Source organism: Labeo rohita, unplaced genomic scaffold (genome assembly GCF_022985175.1).
Source record: "Labeo rohita strain BAU-BD-2019 unplaced genomic scaffold, IGBB_LRoh.1.0 scaffold_287, whole genome shotgun sequence".
Taxonomy (NCBI): domain Eukaryota; kingdom Metazoa; phylum Chordata; class Actinopteri; order Cypriniformes; family Cyprinidae; genus Labeo; species Labeo rohita.
In genome coordinates this window covers 8368-27872 of record NW_026129177.1, presented here as the reverse complement: position 1 = coordinate 27872, position 19505 = coordinate 8368, and the positions used below count along the sequence as shown (strand labels likewise).

General features: G+C 37.0%; 1 protein-coding gene across 1 annotated transcript; it reads left to right on the top strand.

The window, feature by feature from the left end:
- The first annotated feature begins 5243 nt into the window (after window positions 1-5243).
- On the top strand, window positions 5244-17631 carry LOC127160093 (DLA class I histocompatibility antigen, A9/A9 alpha chain-like). The gene is made up of 7 exons (XM_051102751.1): window positions 5244-5339; window positions 11177-11416; window positions 16108-16374; window positions 16484-16765; window positions 16851-16967; window positions 17110-17142; window positions 17243-17631. Exons 1-7 carry the CDS (start codon window positions 5282-5284, stop codon window positions 17281-17283), a joined length of 1038 nt encoding a protein of 345 aa, XP_050958708.1. The 5' UTR covers window positions 5244-5281; the 3' UTR covers window positions 17284-17631.
- Window positions 17632-19505: the final 1874 nt, after the last annotated feature.

Sequence of the window (19505 nt, the reverse complement as noted above, 5' to 3'; positions counted from 1 at the left end):
AGTATTTTAAATAGTTTACACCGCTACTTACGCATTGAGACGATCAGCAATTTCCTGCCAACCTTTCTCTCTTGCTTTATTTATTGCCGCTGTATTGCCTTTTTTTGGTGATGACATCTTTAAATTCTTCATATGTTTCCAATAGCAAACGCTGTTCCGTTGCCGTGAACATCGCTGCTCTATCTTTTCCTTTTGTTGCCATGGTAGCCCACAGTAAATCGATTGACCCATGCTCGACTTTTCAGGACTTTTAAACAATGGCGTGCACGCGCAATTATCTAGACTATTTAAACCTGACTCAAATTAGTAAGATCACATGATCCTCAACTTACTGTTATGGAACCAATTTAAGCGCGGATGTTTAGCTCGGCTCATTCAAGTCAGGTTTTGGACTTTAATCCCCGCTTTTCTAAGCGGCTTTTATGGAACAGCCCCCAGATGGATTGTAAAGACTCACAGTTGATTATGGAGTGGCAAATCAGTATATTGACAAGATTAGCCCTTGTGGCTGGCATTAACAATTTTCAGACTGATTAAACCAGAACATGAATGGTTTTCAGTAGTTTATATGGCTAATGGATTTTGGTCTGTGCCAGTTGTGAAAGAAATCCAATCTTGGTTCCCATTTACAATTAAAGGTCAACAATACACCTTCACAAGAGCCTCCAGTCACCAGTCTTTGCAAAGACATTTGAAAGATTTTGATTTAACATCAGTTATCGTTCAGTATGTTGATGATGTTTTGATTTGTTCAGTAATTAAGACTGAACATGAGAGGGAGGTCTGCTTGATTTCCTGTACAGCAAAGGTCAAAGAGCAAACCTGAAAAAAAGCTCAACTGTGTCAGACAGAGGTAATCTATTTGGGTCAGAGTATATCTCAGGGTTAAAATACATCCAATTCCTCAAACCATTTACGAGCTGAGGTCCTTTTTGGGCCTATGCAATTACAGTCGTGGTTGGATTGAAGGGTATGCAGAAAAATCACAACCCTTCAGCAATTTGTTAAAAGGAAATCCAAGGGCCCAAGACCCAGTTAACTGGATTACTGAAGCTAAAATGGCTTTTTGTGAAGCGCCAGCACTCAGAACGCCCGATCACAGAAAGTCTTTTGCACTGCATGTGAATGAACAGAAAGATTACATGACATCTGTTCTAACCCAAGAATGGGGGGGATCAAAATAAAAATAAACCTGTAGGGTATTATTCACAGCAACTGGATGCCGTGTTTATGAGCAGTTCAGGCAGTCTATTTGGCTTTGCAATGCACAACACCAGTAGTGCTTGACCAAAAGATAACCATTCGATGCCCACACTCTGTGCATGCAAGGTTATCACTACGGAGAGCTGCTCGTGTAACACTTCCTAGATGGATCAAATGGTCCACTGCACTAGAAATGCCAAACATAACTATTGAAAAAGCTACTCCATCAAATCCAGCTACATTGCTTGCTCCATCTGAAGCAATTCCCAACAGTCATGACTGGGTAGAGATTGTACAAATGTTAAGTGTGGATGAGCACTTAGAAAATTTGCCACTTCAAAATCCTGATTTGATTCTATACACTGATGGTTCATCTTTTGTGGACAAAGGGGAACACAGGGCAGGTAGCAGTTGTCGCCGCAAGAACAGCAGAAACTCATACTGCTCAAACATGTCATCGGCGTGGGACGCACTACACACAGCTGAAAGACAAAGCCGAGATGCAGGATCAAATGCTTCGAGAGGACAAATAAGACTGGATTGAAAATGGTTGCAAATTGGCAATGACAAAATTTGGAGATTTCAACCGAATCGTAGCTCCAAAAGCCACACAGATGGCACTTTTTTCAAAAGTTTTTCGAATGTTTTCATGTTTTAACATGATTTGATGGGCAAAAAGTTTTTAGAAAACATGCAGAAGAAGTGGTTCGCGGATGCGTGACTTGGCAAACCCCCAATTCCATCAATTGTAAGCACCCTCAAAAACACCTGCACCCTCAGGGCCATTTCGTGAATTGCAATGTGACTTTATAACTCTACCCAAATGCAAGGGTTCCCAGGTGAAAAAGACGTAGTATGAAATGTATTACAAAATATACTTGAAATTCAAGTAGTATGTTTATAGTAAATTTGTATTCCCAACATATTTATTTGAAGTGCATTTTAATATATTTCTGAAAAGAATACTAGAAGTACTTTGGTAATAAATTGTTAAAGTTGTTTGACAAGGGCCAAACTCTGATTGCAAGACAACTGGGTCAGAGCATCTCCAAACTGCAGCTCTTGTGGAGAGTTCCTGGTGGTCTAAGGAAGGAACAGTGGTGAACCGGTGACAGGGTAATGGGTGACCGAGGCTCATTTATGCACATGGAGAGCGAAGGTCTGTGTGGTCTGATCCAACAGATGAGCTACTGTGCCTCAAGTTGCTCAAGAAGTTAATGCTGGTTCTGATGGAAAGGTGTCAGTATACAAAGTACATCACAGTTTGTTGTGTATGGTGCTGCTTAGCTGCTGACCCCTGTCCACCGCTGAAAAAAAGCACCAAAAGTGGGCATGTAAGCATCTACAATATATGCAGTTAATTTTAAACAGGCATGGTATTGTATCCCAACAATTTAGTTAAATACTAAATGTTTCTCAGATAGCTGTCAGATGGTATCAATTATACGTAATGAAATACCATTCTTACGAGTTTATAAAAGCTAGATTGTTTTAAGCCACCGCAGTTATGTTTAAACTAGCTTAGAAATCATACTGTTGAGATCGCTTTTTGGCGGGACTGTTCAAAAATGAAAGTAAAAGTCGCTTAGGGTTGCCTATTTTTTAAAACAAAGCAATGTTGTTATTTATCTACACTAATATTACTCAGTTCCATAAAAATAATAACAACTACATTTGGGACTCATATGTAGTTATTAACCCTGAGTTCAAACACAGTCAAACTTAATCAAAATTCAATACAAAAAGAAGTTTATATTAAAAGCAGACAAAGCGTTAATAAACATTTTTTGTTATGCTGGTTAAAAGTCTTCACTGTGGTCTACATCTATATATTTATATATACACCCTGTTCACACAGACATGAAACAGCATCGGCGTGTTCCATTACGCTATTGCAGACCGAGTGAGAATGGAAGGTGTTATTATTGTAATATTGTGTTGCTGGTTAACCTCTGGTCTGTCTGTGCATGTTCATGTGTTTTAGAGGAGGCATAGCTTTGCAAAGTGATTATGTAGCGAAGGTGGGATCTTGCGGACATACTATTCCTGGTGGGACTTTAAAGTACATTGACGTGGACACTTTAGAATCCCATAAGGCCATGGAAAGGGAAGTGAAGTGACATAACTGGTGCAACAGCTCAAGTGTTTTTGGAAGCAGCATATTTCGTATAAACAAGGTTTGGGTTATTTAAACGGGAGTTGAGGGTATATGTGACTAAGTTAACAGTCTCTGGAATATCCTCCTGATCAGTGAAGTGAATAGTGTTGTAGGCCAGAAACAGGCTCAAGGGCAGGCAGAGGGTCAGGAACCAGACTACCAGGACTAGACAAGGGCTAAACAAGAGGTTGCCTGGTTTTCAAATTATGATGCATGTCGCTCTGTCTTTATGGCAAGTAGAGAAAGAGGAACTGTACACAGGAAGCAAACACAGTAATATAAACAGAAAAAACATTACAAAACAAAAGTCCTAAGCACAAGACTGGCTGTGATCATGACTCTAATGAAGTGAATAAAACAAACATGTACCTGGGATTTTATCGTCATGATTAAATCATATATTGGGTAATAATTTTGCCATTATTGCATATATGTTGGGGTTTATTTTATTTTTTATTTTTTTCTCTCAATGCAAATAGTCACAAGAGTTTTACACTATTTACACATTTAACCCAACCCCTGCCCCTAAACCTAACTATTTGTCAACAAAACACAAGATATAACAGGCAGATACAACTATATTCATAATTTATTCAGACGCGATCACTGTCACTCTAAAGTTCGGGATTATCTTTTTGAATGAGATGTGAGTGTGACAGCGTGTTAACGGAGCGGGACCATTTCAGCGATTAAAGCCTTCAATCTTTGCACAAAGAGAGTGTATGGCTTCAGCAGACTTGGAATGCAATAGGACTTGTTTGTAATGTTTTTATACTGCTTGTTTATGGTCAGTTTTTGCAATAAATACCTGTGACTGTACTTATATTTGTCTGCTATGTCTTTTATATTGTTTAGAAATGGGTAGGTTTAGGGAAGGGGTGGGTTTAGGTGCTCCAATGAAAGTATACATTTATATAAAGGTATTTATATTTTTACAAATGCATGCAAACCATTAAATTAAGACAAACAACTGAAAACAATGGAGTACCCTGCGCGTCGAAAAAATATGCAAAAGGAGTACCATGGGCGTCAAAAAGTGACACTAAAGGGGTCCTGACCAAGAGTCAATATGTGACGAGTTGGGAGTGAGAACGTGTTGCGTAGGTTTATCCTCTTGCACTGATATTTGCAGATTCATCATCCACCAGTTGCAACCACTTTGACTGACCAGTGGTTTAGGTAACTCTCCACACACTGTAAAAAATTTCCCTGTAAAAAAAAAAATGGTAATCTACTGGCAGCTGTGGTTGCCAGCATCTTACTGTAAAAATACAGTGTGCTACTGTTTTTGAAATTAACAGCAAAATGCCGTTTTGTTAACAGTATACAACTGTAATTTAGCAGCATATATCTGTTAAATTACATAATGTATTAAATTTCTCTAATACATAAAATAAGTAAGTTTGACAAGAGTTCTTGTGGGGAGAAGAATTTATTGAAGAAAGTCATGTAGCATAGCATCTTCTAGATCTTAACCCGTGTAAGGGTCCGAAGCTTCTTCCTAGTTTCTTCCTAACTTCTCTATAGCTTCTCCCATATTTTGTCTGTAAGACAGAACTTTATACCTAAAGACAAACGGCTAGAAACAATAGATACTGTCAGGACCTCCCGCTGAGTATCCTGTAATCTACAAGAAGTTCCTGAGAAATGCTGTTCCTTTGTTATTCTATATATATGGACCATTTGGTTCACAACTTTACAGAGACAGTTCCTGTTGATTGCATCTGGGGCAGTCCCAATGTAAATGCATGTGTCTAAAATTACACATAATCTTTCACAACTAACATTCCTTGTTCCTCTGCAAATCATGTGTGTACACCTTGTTAAAAAACTTGCACGACTTGTTCCACAGCTTGATCCTTAGATTATATAATGAAACTAACTTCAGAGAGAAACCACTTTTAACAGCTTCAGAGCAACATGAACAATATATTTGTTTTTCTATGTATGCTGTCGATGCCAACAACTATTTTAACAGGTACGTCTGTATTTGACTTCACATTTATGTCAAATATATGCAGTACACTTATTTTAAACAAGCATGAATGTAATGAATGTTATGTATTGCCTAATACAATGGCATATGTACAAGAGTAAAGTCTGACACAAGCCTATAAGCCTAAATATCAATAAAGTAGGTCTATTTCTTTAATCAACGTTATTTTAATAAACATGACACAATATAACACAAAGGATGCATGAAAAGAGTTTTACTGTTATAAAAATGAAATTTGGTCGTGGCAAGTAGTTTTTGTTGTGTTTCTTAGGTGTCCTGTTTTCCTGTTTAGTTTTGTTTCTTTGACCTAGTTTCCTGTGTTCCTTGATTGTCAATTCTGTTCACCTGCGTTTAGTTAATTAAGTCATTAGTCCTGCTCTTGTGTTTGTATAAATTCTTGCTGTTCAGTCCTCTCATGTTTTTGTTGAACAAATTATAGAGGCTGTAGCATTTCTATCACAAGATTAAGTAAATAATTTAATTGAATTAAATGTTTGGTCAATATTAAATATATTATGTAAACCCATATTAAACAAATCCATATCAAGGATTTGATCGTCTTGTAAGTGTAACAACAGCAATGATCAAGCCTTTGGCACCTTTTTCAGGCATTTGTAATAAAATGTAAAGTACATAAATTGTTTATTTTGAATTAGCCTATGTATTTTAACAGTCAGTTCAACAGTCAACAAGCATTTATACTTCATTGTTTTTGTATTATCGATTTTAAGCCATGAGACCTAGAACAGTAAGGCAGATTTTTTATTTTTTTTGTGGCGAACTCCGGTCCTGGAAAGCCGCAACCCTGCAGAGTTAAGCTCCAACCCTAATAAAACTCACCTGCCTAGCCACCTTATTTTTCAGTGAGTAACTAAGCTGTTTTCTGGTAATGTGTTAGACGTCTGGTTCATAATCCACCAAAGTGCGGTAAACAGTAAAACTGTTTGCACTACAAACCAGTGCGTTCATAATTAAGATACTACATTAAAATAATATGGTAAGACATGCCAGTTTACAATATCAAGCTGCTAAATAAGGTATTTTGTGCAGCTAAAAATAGCTGAAAGTGGATGAGACCGGAAGCCAGACACACAAAATTTACAATTGGCTGCACCCACTCTTATGGGAAAAATAAGGTGGATAGCTTCCTAATAGGCCTTTTTCACAGTAAAGGCTAGAAGGAATATAGCTCTAGCTAGTGGGCAAGCCTGCAGCCTTTAGCCAAAAAAGCATAATGGCTAAAGCCAGCACTTCTGGTCTGTCAGTACGTGGGAAAGGATGAATGGATGTCAATGGAAGAGAGGCTTCACTACGCTGAATAAACTGCTTTTTAGAGGAAACGGCTTATCATTTAATGAATCAACAGCCTATCTGCTAATCTTTGATACCCTCTTATCTCCCTATAGTAAGAAATCTCTGGCCACAACCCTTTTTCACATTCCACATTCAGAAACCGGAAGCGTTGAGTAGTTATCTAAAATAATTTCTGCTGTAAGCCCCATTCACACTACAAGCGACAGGCAGCGACAAAGCGACACGATCCCATTATTTTCAATGCAGAGCTGGCGATTTCCAGTCACAAGAGCGACAGCGAGCCACAGCGACCGTTGGCGACCAGATGGGGCATGTCCAGCAACGTGACAAAGTTTAGAATCCCTCAACTTTATGCAAATAAAGAGAGACTTTCGGGAACGACAGCCAATAGCGCTCCCATTTAAATCATGAAATGTGCTTCGGAATATCATGACAACATTTTTCCTCGTTTCGTCATACCCGATTAATGATTGGAAACTGTGTTTAATATGTTTTGATGAAACATCTATGATGAATTGTTCATTAATCACAACCATCCCATGCTATGGGCATTGCCATTCATGCAGGCTACAGCGGGACTTATTTTACACAACTACTTGACAAAGAGGTGTCATGCCCATTGAAAGTGAGGGGGAACGATTTTTTTAAGAGGATTTTGAATGCATCTTCCAAAAGACAAAAAATAGCCAAATAATATTTTTATATTACAATCACACCGGTGTTATTAGAACGTGTATGTACATGTTATATAGAATGAAAGTGTTTTTTTGTATGTTTTGTTTTGTTTTTTTCATGCTGGGATGGTGCCCATCTTCCTAACTAAATGCTGGATATTCAAAAGTAAGTGAAGTTCATGGCATAGACTAAGGGTGGCGAACTTCAAATCAAATCTGTGTATGTTGGCTGGCGCTGAACCAAAGACCTTATGGAGTGAATTTTGTGCCAATATTCATTGAACAAATCCAGTGTTTTTCAAATAAACACAATCTGCTTTGCAAAGAAAAACTCAACTTTCAAAAAAACGCAAAAGTGATTCACAAGTACAAAACTCTATTTGAGAGAAAATGCAGTGGTATGGACAAACATATGTATTGTGTGTTACAACTGTGAGACTCAGTTGCCTTTTTTTGAGGAAACTTGGCTTGATTTTCTCACAAATGCAATTGAGCAACTTCCTTTTCCAAAAACAGTAGATGGCACTGTCCGTCAAATTACGTTAGTTTGCTGAGACCCGAAACACCTTTATTGTGAACATTTATTGTAATTCTGCTTTATATGTTGAGACATAGCCTACAGTGGAGAGAAATGTAGTATAAAGTATAAGTATAAAACTACACATAGACAACCTAGTCAAACCTAAATCAAACTAGTTTAAGTTCAGGTGAGCTTTATTGTGATTCAGCTATGTAAATGTACCAAAATATAATCTAAATAAATACTAGGAATGGGCGATGTCTTATCATTTGTGGTCTACCAGTAATGTGAATTTGTGATCATTTGTGATCTTCCCACGATAATAACGATAAAGTGTAGTTGTTGACATATTTCTGTGTGCGGCAGTACGGAGTGACATGCTAAAGGCAGACGTAAAACTATATTGTTAAATGAGGAGCTACAATATGAAACTGGTTTGGTCAAAACTGTGCAGTGCGACAAAAATCGGTCTGAGCCTTGAGTAACGTTACCTGCTGCTCTAGTGGCAAGTGTGCAATGCAGTTTTGTGTGTGTTTAAGCCTGTTTACAAACCTGTTGTCCGACAAAGAGATCTTTATTGACATGCTTTTTCTCCAAATTAACTTCATAACATAGTCTAGTGTTTGAAATAACCTTTTGCGATCAGACGTGGCTTCATATCACAGAATGAGGCATAAATTATACTATTTTATAGTATTATAAAGGCTATGTCAATGAGCATTGCATTATAAGTATACTTTATCCTTATAAAAATACCCAAGATTGCATCACAAATATTGTAGCAATCGTATGTTTATTGTCTTCAAATTTCCTCACTTAAAATTCCTCTATCTGCGTTTTATTCAACTACAGCGATAACTGAATTAGAGATTTCTGAAGCGTCGTCACTACTATTACTTCTACTGTCAAGCATATGTGGAGTTTCAGTGCAAGGGCGAACTCCGGCTTCCGAATGAGAAAGAGCTTTATTGCCAAGTGTGTTTCACACACGATGAATTCGTCTTAATGTTAGGAGCTTCCAGTACAAACTACAAATAATTTGATTCACGTTCCAGTGAATTAAACAGTCATTACATTACTTGTGTACTCAATAATGCCTACAACACCCTATTTTGGGTAAAAATAGGAAAGATAATACTTTTCTCTAAAGAAACAGGATTTCCCTGAATTATCGTCATTAATATCATTATCGCAATAAATACCAGAAATTATCATGATAAATTTTTAAGCCCATGTCACCCATCCTTAATAAATACCATATTTGTAGTAAAGCTGCCATTAAAGAAATGGTAACCTGCAAAAAACATTGTTACCATACTATACTATAGTAAAACCAACTTTAATCAGACCATTAACATGAGAACAGAGCAGTCAGTGTGAGGCGGTATCACATTAGCAATAATGGGATGAGACAGGAGAAACTGTACCTTTCCTTACTTTCACTTGAATTATATAATCAGAGAATATTTGTTTTAAAAGTAGACATTTTAAGTTTTTTATACATATATGTATCATGTATGTGAGGCACATATTCTCTGAGATTCAGGTTGTTTTATTTATGTGCCTGTGAAGAAAGTTCCCGGAGACTCTGTTTTCTTTATTTTGCAAAAGCACATTTTTGTTATTCTGACTATATACAAATAAAAGTAGACCCACTGCCATTTCTAACGATGCCATGCTCTTATGTGTATTTACATTTTTTTCGTGGTCATCAAGATAACGTGACAAAACACACTGGCGTGGTTTTCAACCCCAAATATTATTTTTTAATCATTGTTAAAATCATTCTGAAATACCCCACTGTTTATCAAAATGCTGAATTTAGTATTATGCGAACCTGATCCTTCTCCCCTTCACAGGACAAGAGTGACACCAGAAGAAAAATATTCATCATTTTGCTTAGCTAAAAATAAATGTGATTTGTTTTCTGTTTTTTATTTATTTATTTTTAATTTTTTATTATTAATAATTAATTACATTTTGGGTGATATTACCATAGCTGATACTAAATTAAATTATCTAAGCTTTTATTTTTGTTAAACAATATTGTCACTCTGCATATAATACATTTGAATTTTAGTATTACAATATATTGTGACATGATATATTGTTATTATACTCCTGCGTTCTGAATGCTGAACACTTGTATCAACATATGTAATTCTATATCCTGCAATCCAACAAACGATACAGAGAATGGATCAGTTTTTATAGGGAAAGACTGCTTAGTTAAATGGCACCTTTTGTATCCGTTGGCGTTCTTCTTCTTCCGCTCTTGAGTCTATGGCAGCCCACAGAACTTCTTGCGGGAAAGTTGTGAAATTTGGCAAACTAATAGAGGACAGTCCCAAGATTAACCATAGCAAATTTGAAGTCTCTAACTCAAACTCTGTAGCGCCACCACTTGTCCAAATTTGCAATCAATTTATGCTAATAACTTTTAAACCGTGAGGCACAGAAGGAAATTTATTTATTTTTTTTTTTCCTCTGAATCCTTGGCTCATGTGTTTTTTTTGTTCATAAAACATACCTTTTCAAACTCGTCCTAGACGGTTTGTCTGATTTTCACCAAAATTGGCTCAGATCATCTTCAGACCATGCTGGCAAAAAGTTACAGAATGCAAGTTGATTAGTCAAACTGTTGTTGAATAACATGCAAACAAATTCTACGAAAAGTGTGAAAAAATGGATGTGAGGCTACATCTCCGCAATGGTTTGGCGAATTGAGACCAAACTTACTGTGTGTTATAACAAGCATGACCTGAGGCTACCTGCAGTGTTTCGGCATAGTGCGACCTATTGGTCAGGAAATATGAAAAATTGCTATTTTTGCTTATAACTTCTGAATGGCTTGGCCAAAATCCACTAAACTGGCCTCTTTAGATTCGGTGCATCATGCCACCTTCTGATTGCATTAGCCTATTGTAATAAAACTGGTCTCAAAATATTCCTTCGACAACGTACATACCAATTATACCACAGTTGGCCGAACTCCCTTTCTGCCATCTTGATTAATTCAAACTCCTAGACTTCGTTGGTCCAATTGTCACCAAATTTGACTCAAATTTTCAGACCATGCTTAAACAAAGTTATGGATTTTGTGTCGATAGACAAAACAAAGTGATAAGCCAATTAAATTATATTATTATTGGTTGTATTTATGATTTTTCATCTAATCCTAAAATGGCTGTAATTACTCATTGTTGTAGTTGGTCTGTTGCTCCTTGCCATGCTTAGCTCCTCATTCTGCTTCTTTTGTGCTTGGCCCAGCAATTTCTGCTTGCAGCTATATTTTGTTAATGTTTTCACAGGCTCTCATTCTTTCTGCATGCTTACAACAAACATTAAAGGACAGACTCCATTTCCTCAATTTAGCGTCACTTTTAAGTTGGATGACATCACGGTGGGACACTATAATTCAGAAGCTGGGACGTACATTCCTCGAGAAAATACTACAAATGAAGATATGAGGATTTTCTATATTAATAATGAAATGAAGGAATTGCAGCCTTTTCTTGATGAATTAATTAAATCTGAAAACCAAACAGAAGGTAGGTGGAGCTAGCTTAAACTTTAATTTGCTCTGCGATATGGATAAATTATATATCACTGTGTTAGTTTTACCTTTGCACATTAATAAATGAAAGATGCAGGGGCTGGACAATGAAACTGAAACATCTAGTTTTAGACCACAATAATTTTTTTAGGATGGTGTAGTTCATATTTTTTTGCAGCCAACATAGCATTAATTCATCTTGGGAATGAAAGAAGTCAAAGGGATTTACAGCATTAATTTTCCAGAAAAGTGGTCACGTCACTATACAATGCCAGAAGAGGAAATAGAATAATGAACCTGAATAATATTCAAATCTGGTGACTGTGTAGACCAGGGATAGGCAATGTTGGTCCTTGAGTGCCAATGTCTTGCAGAGTTTAGTTCCAACCCTGAAAAAAAGCATCACCTGCCTGTAGCCTTAGTAATTGTGAAGACATTAATTAGCTTGTCCAGGTGTGTTTCAGGACTCTCAAGTTTTGGAAGAAGTTTGGAGTGAGATTACTGTTAGGGGAGGAGCCACACAAAAATTTGTAGCAGTGGCCCCTCGGCCCCACACAAGTTTTTGCTAGAAGTTACATTTTATCTATTGTTCAAAATTGACAAGCACAAAATAGGAATTTTAACAACTGGTAAATCTGATAAAAGCCAAATTCATGGAAAGAAAATAAAATGTTTTATATATTTTATATATTTCAGAAATACAACTGTATCAAGTATTTTCATACACATAAAGATTTGATTTCCCAAACTGCATCGACTGGTCTAAAATGAGAGACACCAATGTTTCAGGAGTTTAGGACACTGAACAGAACACATGCTTATTTGATAACTGTTTTATTTCCAATTTGGGTTTCTGTATATGCTTCATTTTTTAAGATTAACTGTTTTTTTGTTTTGTTTTGTCCAAGGCATTGTTAGATAGCTATGCAATGATTTTATTTTTAAAAATTGTAGCTATTAAACTATATCTTATGATTTTAAAAATCTGTATTTAACCTCAGAATGATCTCAAAGTACACGCTAAAGTCTGATTTTGTGGTGGCTGTACTTTAAAATTTAAGTATAATAATCATAATTCAAGTGATAAAGGATTTTGTTAGTCTCACAGCAATTAGTGTTCAGTACTACTGGAAGGTTAAACCTGTCTGCTTTAAAGGTTTAAAAAGGATTAACAGCTGAAAACATTCCATAGAATTTTAGAAAAGTAATCAAAAAGTAATCAAATGCAGGCAGTTACATTACTTTTAAAGCACTTGAAATAGTTATGCTACTTATTGCATTTTAAATAAGGTAACTTGTTATCTGTTCCAATTTACATTTTCAAAATAACCTTCCTAACAATGTTGATACTTTTCCATTTTTTTAAATATACAAAACAATTTATTTTATTTGGATAGATTTGTATGTGTTTTATCAGAATTACCAATTATCTAGTCCTTTCCTTTGTTTCAGGTTAAAGCTGTTGTAGAGCTAGTAATTAAGCACGTATTTGGCTATATTCCTCAACATCAGCTCTTACTATCTTTGATCACAGGCAAGGGATTTTGTCCAGGAATCATAAAATGAAAACGCTAAAAACAAAAAAAAACAAACAAAAAAAAAAAACACGACCACCAGCTCAAATGCACAAAACGCTTCCACTACGGGAGAAAGCGGCAGCGCCGATTCCACCACTTGCCTCATCCAGTGTGTGCACGTCCATGTTGCCTTGTAATGAACGTGATTGTACTGGGCTCAAGTACCCGAAAACAAACGAATTCTAACTGATATTGGCTCGTAGGTTAAACTCTCACGACAGCTATGAACTCGGCAGAAAACTTCCCTCTGCAAGCCTGCGCCTAGTCTATTAACAGTATATAGCAGGTTATCCTTTTTTCAGCATGAGAAATGCTGAATGTGTGTCATGAGAGCGTGTGAACTGGTTGAGATGTGTGTGTCTCATGGTGAATGCGTGAGACTTGAGAGCCCTGGTGTTTGATTAGGATTGGAGCTAAACTCTGCAGGACAGCGGCACTCCAGGGCCAACGTTGCCTTTCCCTGGTGTAGGCCATGGAGATGTTCAATTTTAATTTGATATTCATGAATGTACTCTGTATACAAACTACTTATTATGTTGATAAATGGCACAACATTCAGGGTATAATGTTTTAACTATTGGGTGCACAAGAACAAGTTCCCCCTGAATGGTTCAGTAGTCCTTGGCAGTGATGCATCCATCTAGCACAGCAGGTAATGCCTTGTTATTGTAGCCCAAACCATCACTGATCCACTCCCAGTTTTCACTCTGGACATCCTCTTTGGGACTTCTCCACACTGTAACTCCCACGGATATGGAAAAACCAGTGAAGGTGGCCTTATCAGAGAACAATACATTATCTCCAGGCAATGATTTTCTCAGCTGGAACTAGAGGTTGATTCATGATCTGTACGGACCAGACCCCACGGTTCGGCACACATGTGATTCGCAAATTATTTGCACATTTTGACCATCATAGAGTTAAAGTTTATAATTTGTTTGTCATGCCACTTTACACAGAAGAGGTAAAAGAGAAATGGACTCGGTACTCGCACACTGTTTTCTGTGTGTACAGCCACACACACCCATAGCATGCACATGCAGATAGGCACATTTGAGGCCCTGTCCACACAAACACAGGTATATTCAAAACAGCAGCTTTTTCTATGTGGTTTGGCCATTCGTCCACATGCAAATGCACCACCAGATGTTGAAACTTTTTGAAAACTCCTGCCAGGGTGAAGATTATTAGAAACTAGTTGCAGTGTTGTTGTGTACAGAGGCTGGGACCTGGGAAACACAGAGACAGAAGAGACAGACAGAGCAACAAGGACAGAGGCAGGGAACACAGTGGGCTTTTTAAAATGGCCTCCTCAGCCAGTTCAGAGCAGGATCAGAGTTCAAAAATGGCCTCTGTGGCCAGAACAGGGCAAACTGGGTGTTCAGTGACAGCCTCCATAGCCACAACAGGATGGGCAGAGAGTTCACTGACAGCCTTTATAGCGCTGACTGGACGGGCAGAGAGTTCAGTGATGGCCTCCATAGCCATGACAGGACAGACAGGACATTCACAGACATATGGGTACCACTACCATGACCAGAGCTGAAGTGAAAGACATTGCTTCAAGATCCGGAAAGGGCACCACTGCCTTTGGAGGTTCTGCAGCCTCAGCTACCACCTCTGGAGGATCTGGAGCGGGCACTGCCATTACTGGAGGTTCTGCAGCCTCAGCTGCCACCAATGGTAGTGAACGCAGCCCGTAGACACCAGAAAGCAATCCCTCATATGGGAAGTGCTGCAGACAAGGGGATTACTTCTGGGACAGGAGGGTTGGTGAGCACTGGTTTAGGGATACCAGCAGCATGTGAAGACACTAGCGAAGGATCCCTCACACTGGTTACTAGACTGGGTTTACGAAGGACTGACCTTGACGATCTGAGCGCAGCAGACAGGACCTGACGTGACTCTAGATGATCAGCTGTGACGTGGCGAGACTCTGGGCGATCAGACGTGACGTGTCGTTACTCTGGATGATCAAACGTGACATGTTGTGATTCTGGGAGATCAGTCCAGACGTGACGAGGCTCTGGGAGATCAGCTTAGACATGACGAGGTTCTGGGAGGTCAGACGAGATGTGACGAGGCTCTTGGAGGTCAGACGAGACATGACAAGGCTCTGGGAGGTCAGAGGAGACGTGACTTGAGTCTGGACGAACAGCTGTTCGACTTGGCTCATGAAGATCAGCTGTGGCTTTACTTGACTCATGAAGGTCAGCTGTGACTTGACTTGACTCAGGAAAAACAACTTTGACTTTACTTGACTCAGGGATGGCGAAGCATTGTTGTCACCGCCATTATGTGAACGGGCTCTGCTGTCACTGCCATTATGTGAGTGCACTGCGCTGCGGCTGCCATTTCACCAGTAGGTTTACACACCGGAGTAGCGATTAAAACACTTAAAGGTCCCAGAGCTTTGCGGCCTCCATTACCCCGTTGTCGTGTTCCTCTTCCACGACACCCACAGTGAATGACGAGCCTACACACAGCAAAGCATAGTCAATAAACTGACAGAGGGATAAGCACGGACCGTCGCAAATGAGCCGTGATTTCAAAGGCTGATTAATGCCCTCGCAGAAAAAGTCTGTCAGCACACAGTCTAGCAGATCAGAATAATAAACGAGATTTAAACAATCTTGTATATAGTCCTCAAATGATTGTGTGCCTGGCTCGAGGGCTAATAACTTAATAGTCTTGCAAGGTCCATACCTTTCCAATGCCTTTCAATTTTGAAATTATCTTGTATATAATAATTGTATATAAATAATTGTATGTTGTATCTGTCCAGCTGCTATACATTCTGCTGTTACTAATGGAATGTAAAAACAGTGAGGACCACAAGCCTCACACATATAGGCATGAGACCTTCAACATTGCATTGGCCGGTGGTTCAGTTCAATTATCCAACCTCTGCAGGTCTACATAATTATGTTGAAATTACAAAACCTTGTGTTTAAGTAACAAAATCTTTGAACATAATGTTTTATATTAAAGTTCTTTGTTCAGAACTAAAATCAAACTTTCAGACTTTTCAAATTTAAAAATCAAACTGTTGTGGTTAGGGATAAGAAATTTCCTCTTCTGCTCTTATCCATATCATACATCTTAACAGGTCCACTAGTGTCTCAGTTGATGACTATGTGTGAAGTGTCGGGCAATGAGAAAGCTGGTAAATTATTTACTACGTATGCTATTAGAGGCTCCACTCGAGATGAAATGAATTTGTTGAACAATAAGCTTACATATCAGGGCACAAGAGAATTGACAAAACTACAACTGGAGATAAACAAGTGGGTTCTTGAGACTATAATCTACAAACGCTGTATAAGAGATCTAAAGTATTACCTTGATATTAGAGGAATACAAGTAAAAAAGAAAGGTGAGCCTCTGACATGTTTTACTTTTTTGCAGTAGTTTTCAACATACACTCTAGTTAAAGTTTTAAGCATTTTTTTTTTTATTTAATTCTTCCATTGTTTCATCTGCAGTGAAACCACGAGTCAGGCTAATTCAGAAAGCAAACTTAGATTCTGGAGGGTTTCATGTGAGTTGTTTGGCAACAGGATTTTACCCCCGTCACATTAATCTGACCCTGTTCAGAGACGGGCAGTCTGTAGCAGATCATGAGATCACTGGAGGAGATCTGCTGCCCAATGGTGATGGGACGTACCAGATGAGGAAGAGTCTGGAGATCAGTGCTGCAGACAAACACAAATACACCTGCTCTGCCACACACCTCAGTCTGGACAACAAACTGGACGTCCTTTTGGGTAATGCACTCTTACAGAAAACACATCTAACAGTCAAAAGAAAAACAATAAAAGTCAATATCTTAGTCTGTGGTTGATGTTTCAGAGTTTGATCATGGGGAACCATTTAAATCAGTGATTCCCTCAGTTCTGACGGTTTTGGCTCTGATGTTGGTATTTGGAGTGGCAGCTGCTATAATTGTATGGAAAAGACGACGTGCAGGTATAACAAGAATTTAAATGCCTAAAGATCCTAGAAAAGCAAATTAAAGGAAAACTTATTTTAAAATATGGGTTTAAGATAAGTTATGTTTCATAAACAAATCAAAATCAATAATTCCCTTTGTCTTGCTTTTGGTATTTAGATTCAAATAAAAGTGGTTATTCTACTGCTTCTAGTAAGTAATTCTAGTTTTTCAAAGCTGTTTGTTAATTTACAGTATAAAGAAAACATTTTTTCACACTATACACTCATGAAACAATACATTTCATTTTCAGCATCTGAAGAAAGCATGCACAAAAAATCAGAAATTATGTGAATGCCAGGACACAAAGTGACACAAATCTGTAAACCTACACAATTTCCACTTTAATTCACTGCTTGAGACCTTAAATGTAAACAATTCTATTTCTTTCATAACAACTCTCTGAGAGTTTATCATTGTAGTATGCATAGCAACGTTAATGTGTTTGGTCTTGGCAGAATAGATTTGCTATGCTGCTGCTGTTGCGGCAAAGCAAGTACCAAGACTTGCTACTGCCAAGACATTCACAGACATGCTGCTGTGAGCAAAGAAATACTGCTGTTGCACATATAACCTATACAAAATAACTTCCATATATATCCCAGATGAAGTCTTTATTAATTTGAGAGTGTTGGTATACACTTTAACATCACACAGTTTTATTGTAATATAAAATATTTACTTTCTTAATAAAGTTGTTTATATTGTATGCTATGTTTTTTAAAGTCTGTATTGTCATATTTCCCGGTACAATAAAATTCTTACTTTGCTTTCCACTCTGAGTGTCGTTATTTACAAACAAGAATAAAGTATTGATAAATAAGAAAAAAAGGAAATATATAAATGACAAATATACATACATATAATAATATAGTACTGTGTAAAAAGTATGTGCAAGTCATGTGTGTCAGCTGCAGAATAAAATATGAATGTACAGAACAGCATGATGTCAGGGATCTATGTTGTCAATTAGAAGCATTTATGTATTATAAGCATTTAGTTTTTAATGACTCACTAATTATTACAAGCTGTGAAGCTCTGTGAACAATCACTAACTCATAATGAATAATTTGCATAGTGCTAAAAGCATACAGTGTATATGTCAGCAAGATGCATAAAATTCAGATTTTTCTGCTTTTACTTCCAACAGCTGCTCCAACAGGTAAGATTTCTAAAGGTTTCAAAAAAAAAAAAAAGTAAAGAATCACAGTAGCAAAAAGAAACAAACTGAATGGGTAAAAGTATTTTTAAGCATGTGAAGAGGCTTTAATATTTTTTTTCAGTGCTGCCTGCTTAATGTATGTATCTGTTTGTACAGATTTGTTGAATGACTTAATAAATAAAATGTTATTAACACTTTTTCTCTTTCACATTGTTTTCTTTTAAGGGTTACCTTAAAAAAAAAAAGGAGAAATCGAGTCAAAATGTAGTCAAAATCATGTTCTCATTTGTATTGTACAAAGGGTGTCCCACCAGTGTACTGACCAGGCTCTGACCTGTTTTTTTTTAGAAAATAACCAATCATTTATGAGACCCTTTTCCTCGGCTGGGATCGTTTAGAGCGGTACACATATCACGTGAATTAATTTGCCGCAATAGTTTAATAATAACTGTTCATTTATGGTAACAATTTGTTATTAATTTGTACCTGCACTTGTTGATCAGTTAAAAATATGTGGAAAAATGGAAAAGGTACTGGGCATTATCTGGTAAGTTGTGGCTAAAAACACAAAATACAATACGTGAACCTGTGAAAAATCCATACAAAAACTTAAAACTTAAATTTAAAACTTAAAATTAACAGTACATAGTGCCCTATTTTACAGACTTCTCTTAAAGTGTAAGATAACTAACTACCAATACACCTTCTTTAAAATATAATTGTTCAGAATGTGTAGTTTTACTAGTTAATAAGAAAATGCATAAAAAGTAATTGTCCAAAAAACGTGTAAATGTAAAATTCATATATGATATTTTTAATATTTTAAAATTATATTTATTTTTTGTTTTACTAACAAATCTATTTTAATTTTATTTTAAATCTATTAATTAACATTTCAAATCATATTCACAATCCTATTTTTTGCTGCGATTTGAGTGATATATTGTGCATTCTATGCAATTTTGCTTAAATGACGATTTTGATTTTGATTAAATGACGTCATGACGTAATGACATCACAATGTCATTTAGCAACTTTTAGAAAGAAATTGTCCCGCTTTTAACAACTTTCTCAGAATATTAGTTGGCAACACTGGAGATGTCAGCTTGAAGCTGATCATGAAATCTCTGGAGGAGATCTTACAGAAACATGCAAGTCAAAACAACAACAACAACAACAACAACAACAATAATAATAATAATAATTATTATTATTATTATTATAAAAATACAAGTAAATCTCTCTGTCTGTATTGGTGAAGACAGCTAGAAAACATTAAAAGTCCTACCACTCATTTAAAATGTTACTATGACTAATGCAATTACTTATATTTTGCATTTTAAATCTGAACGAC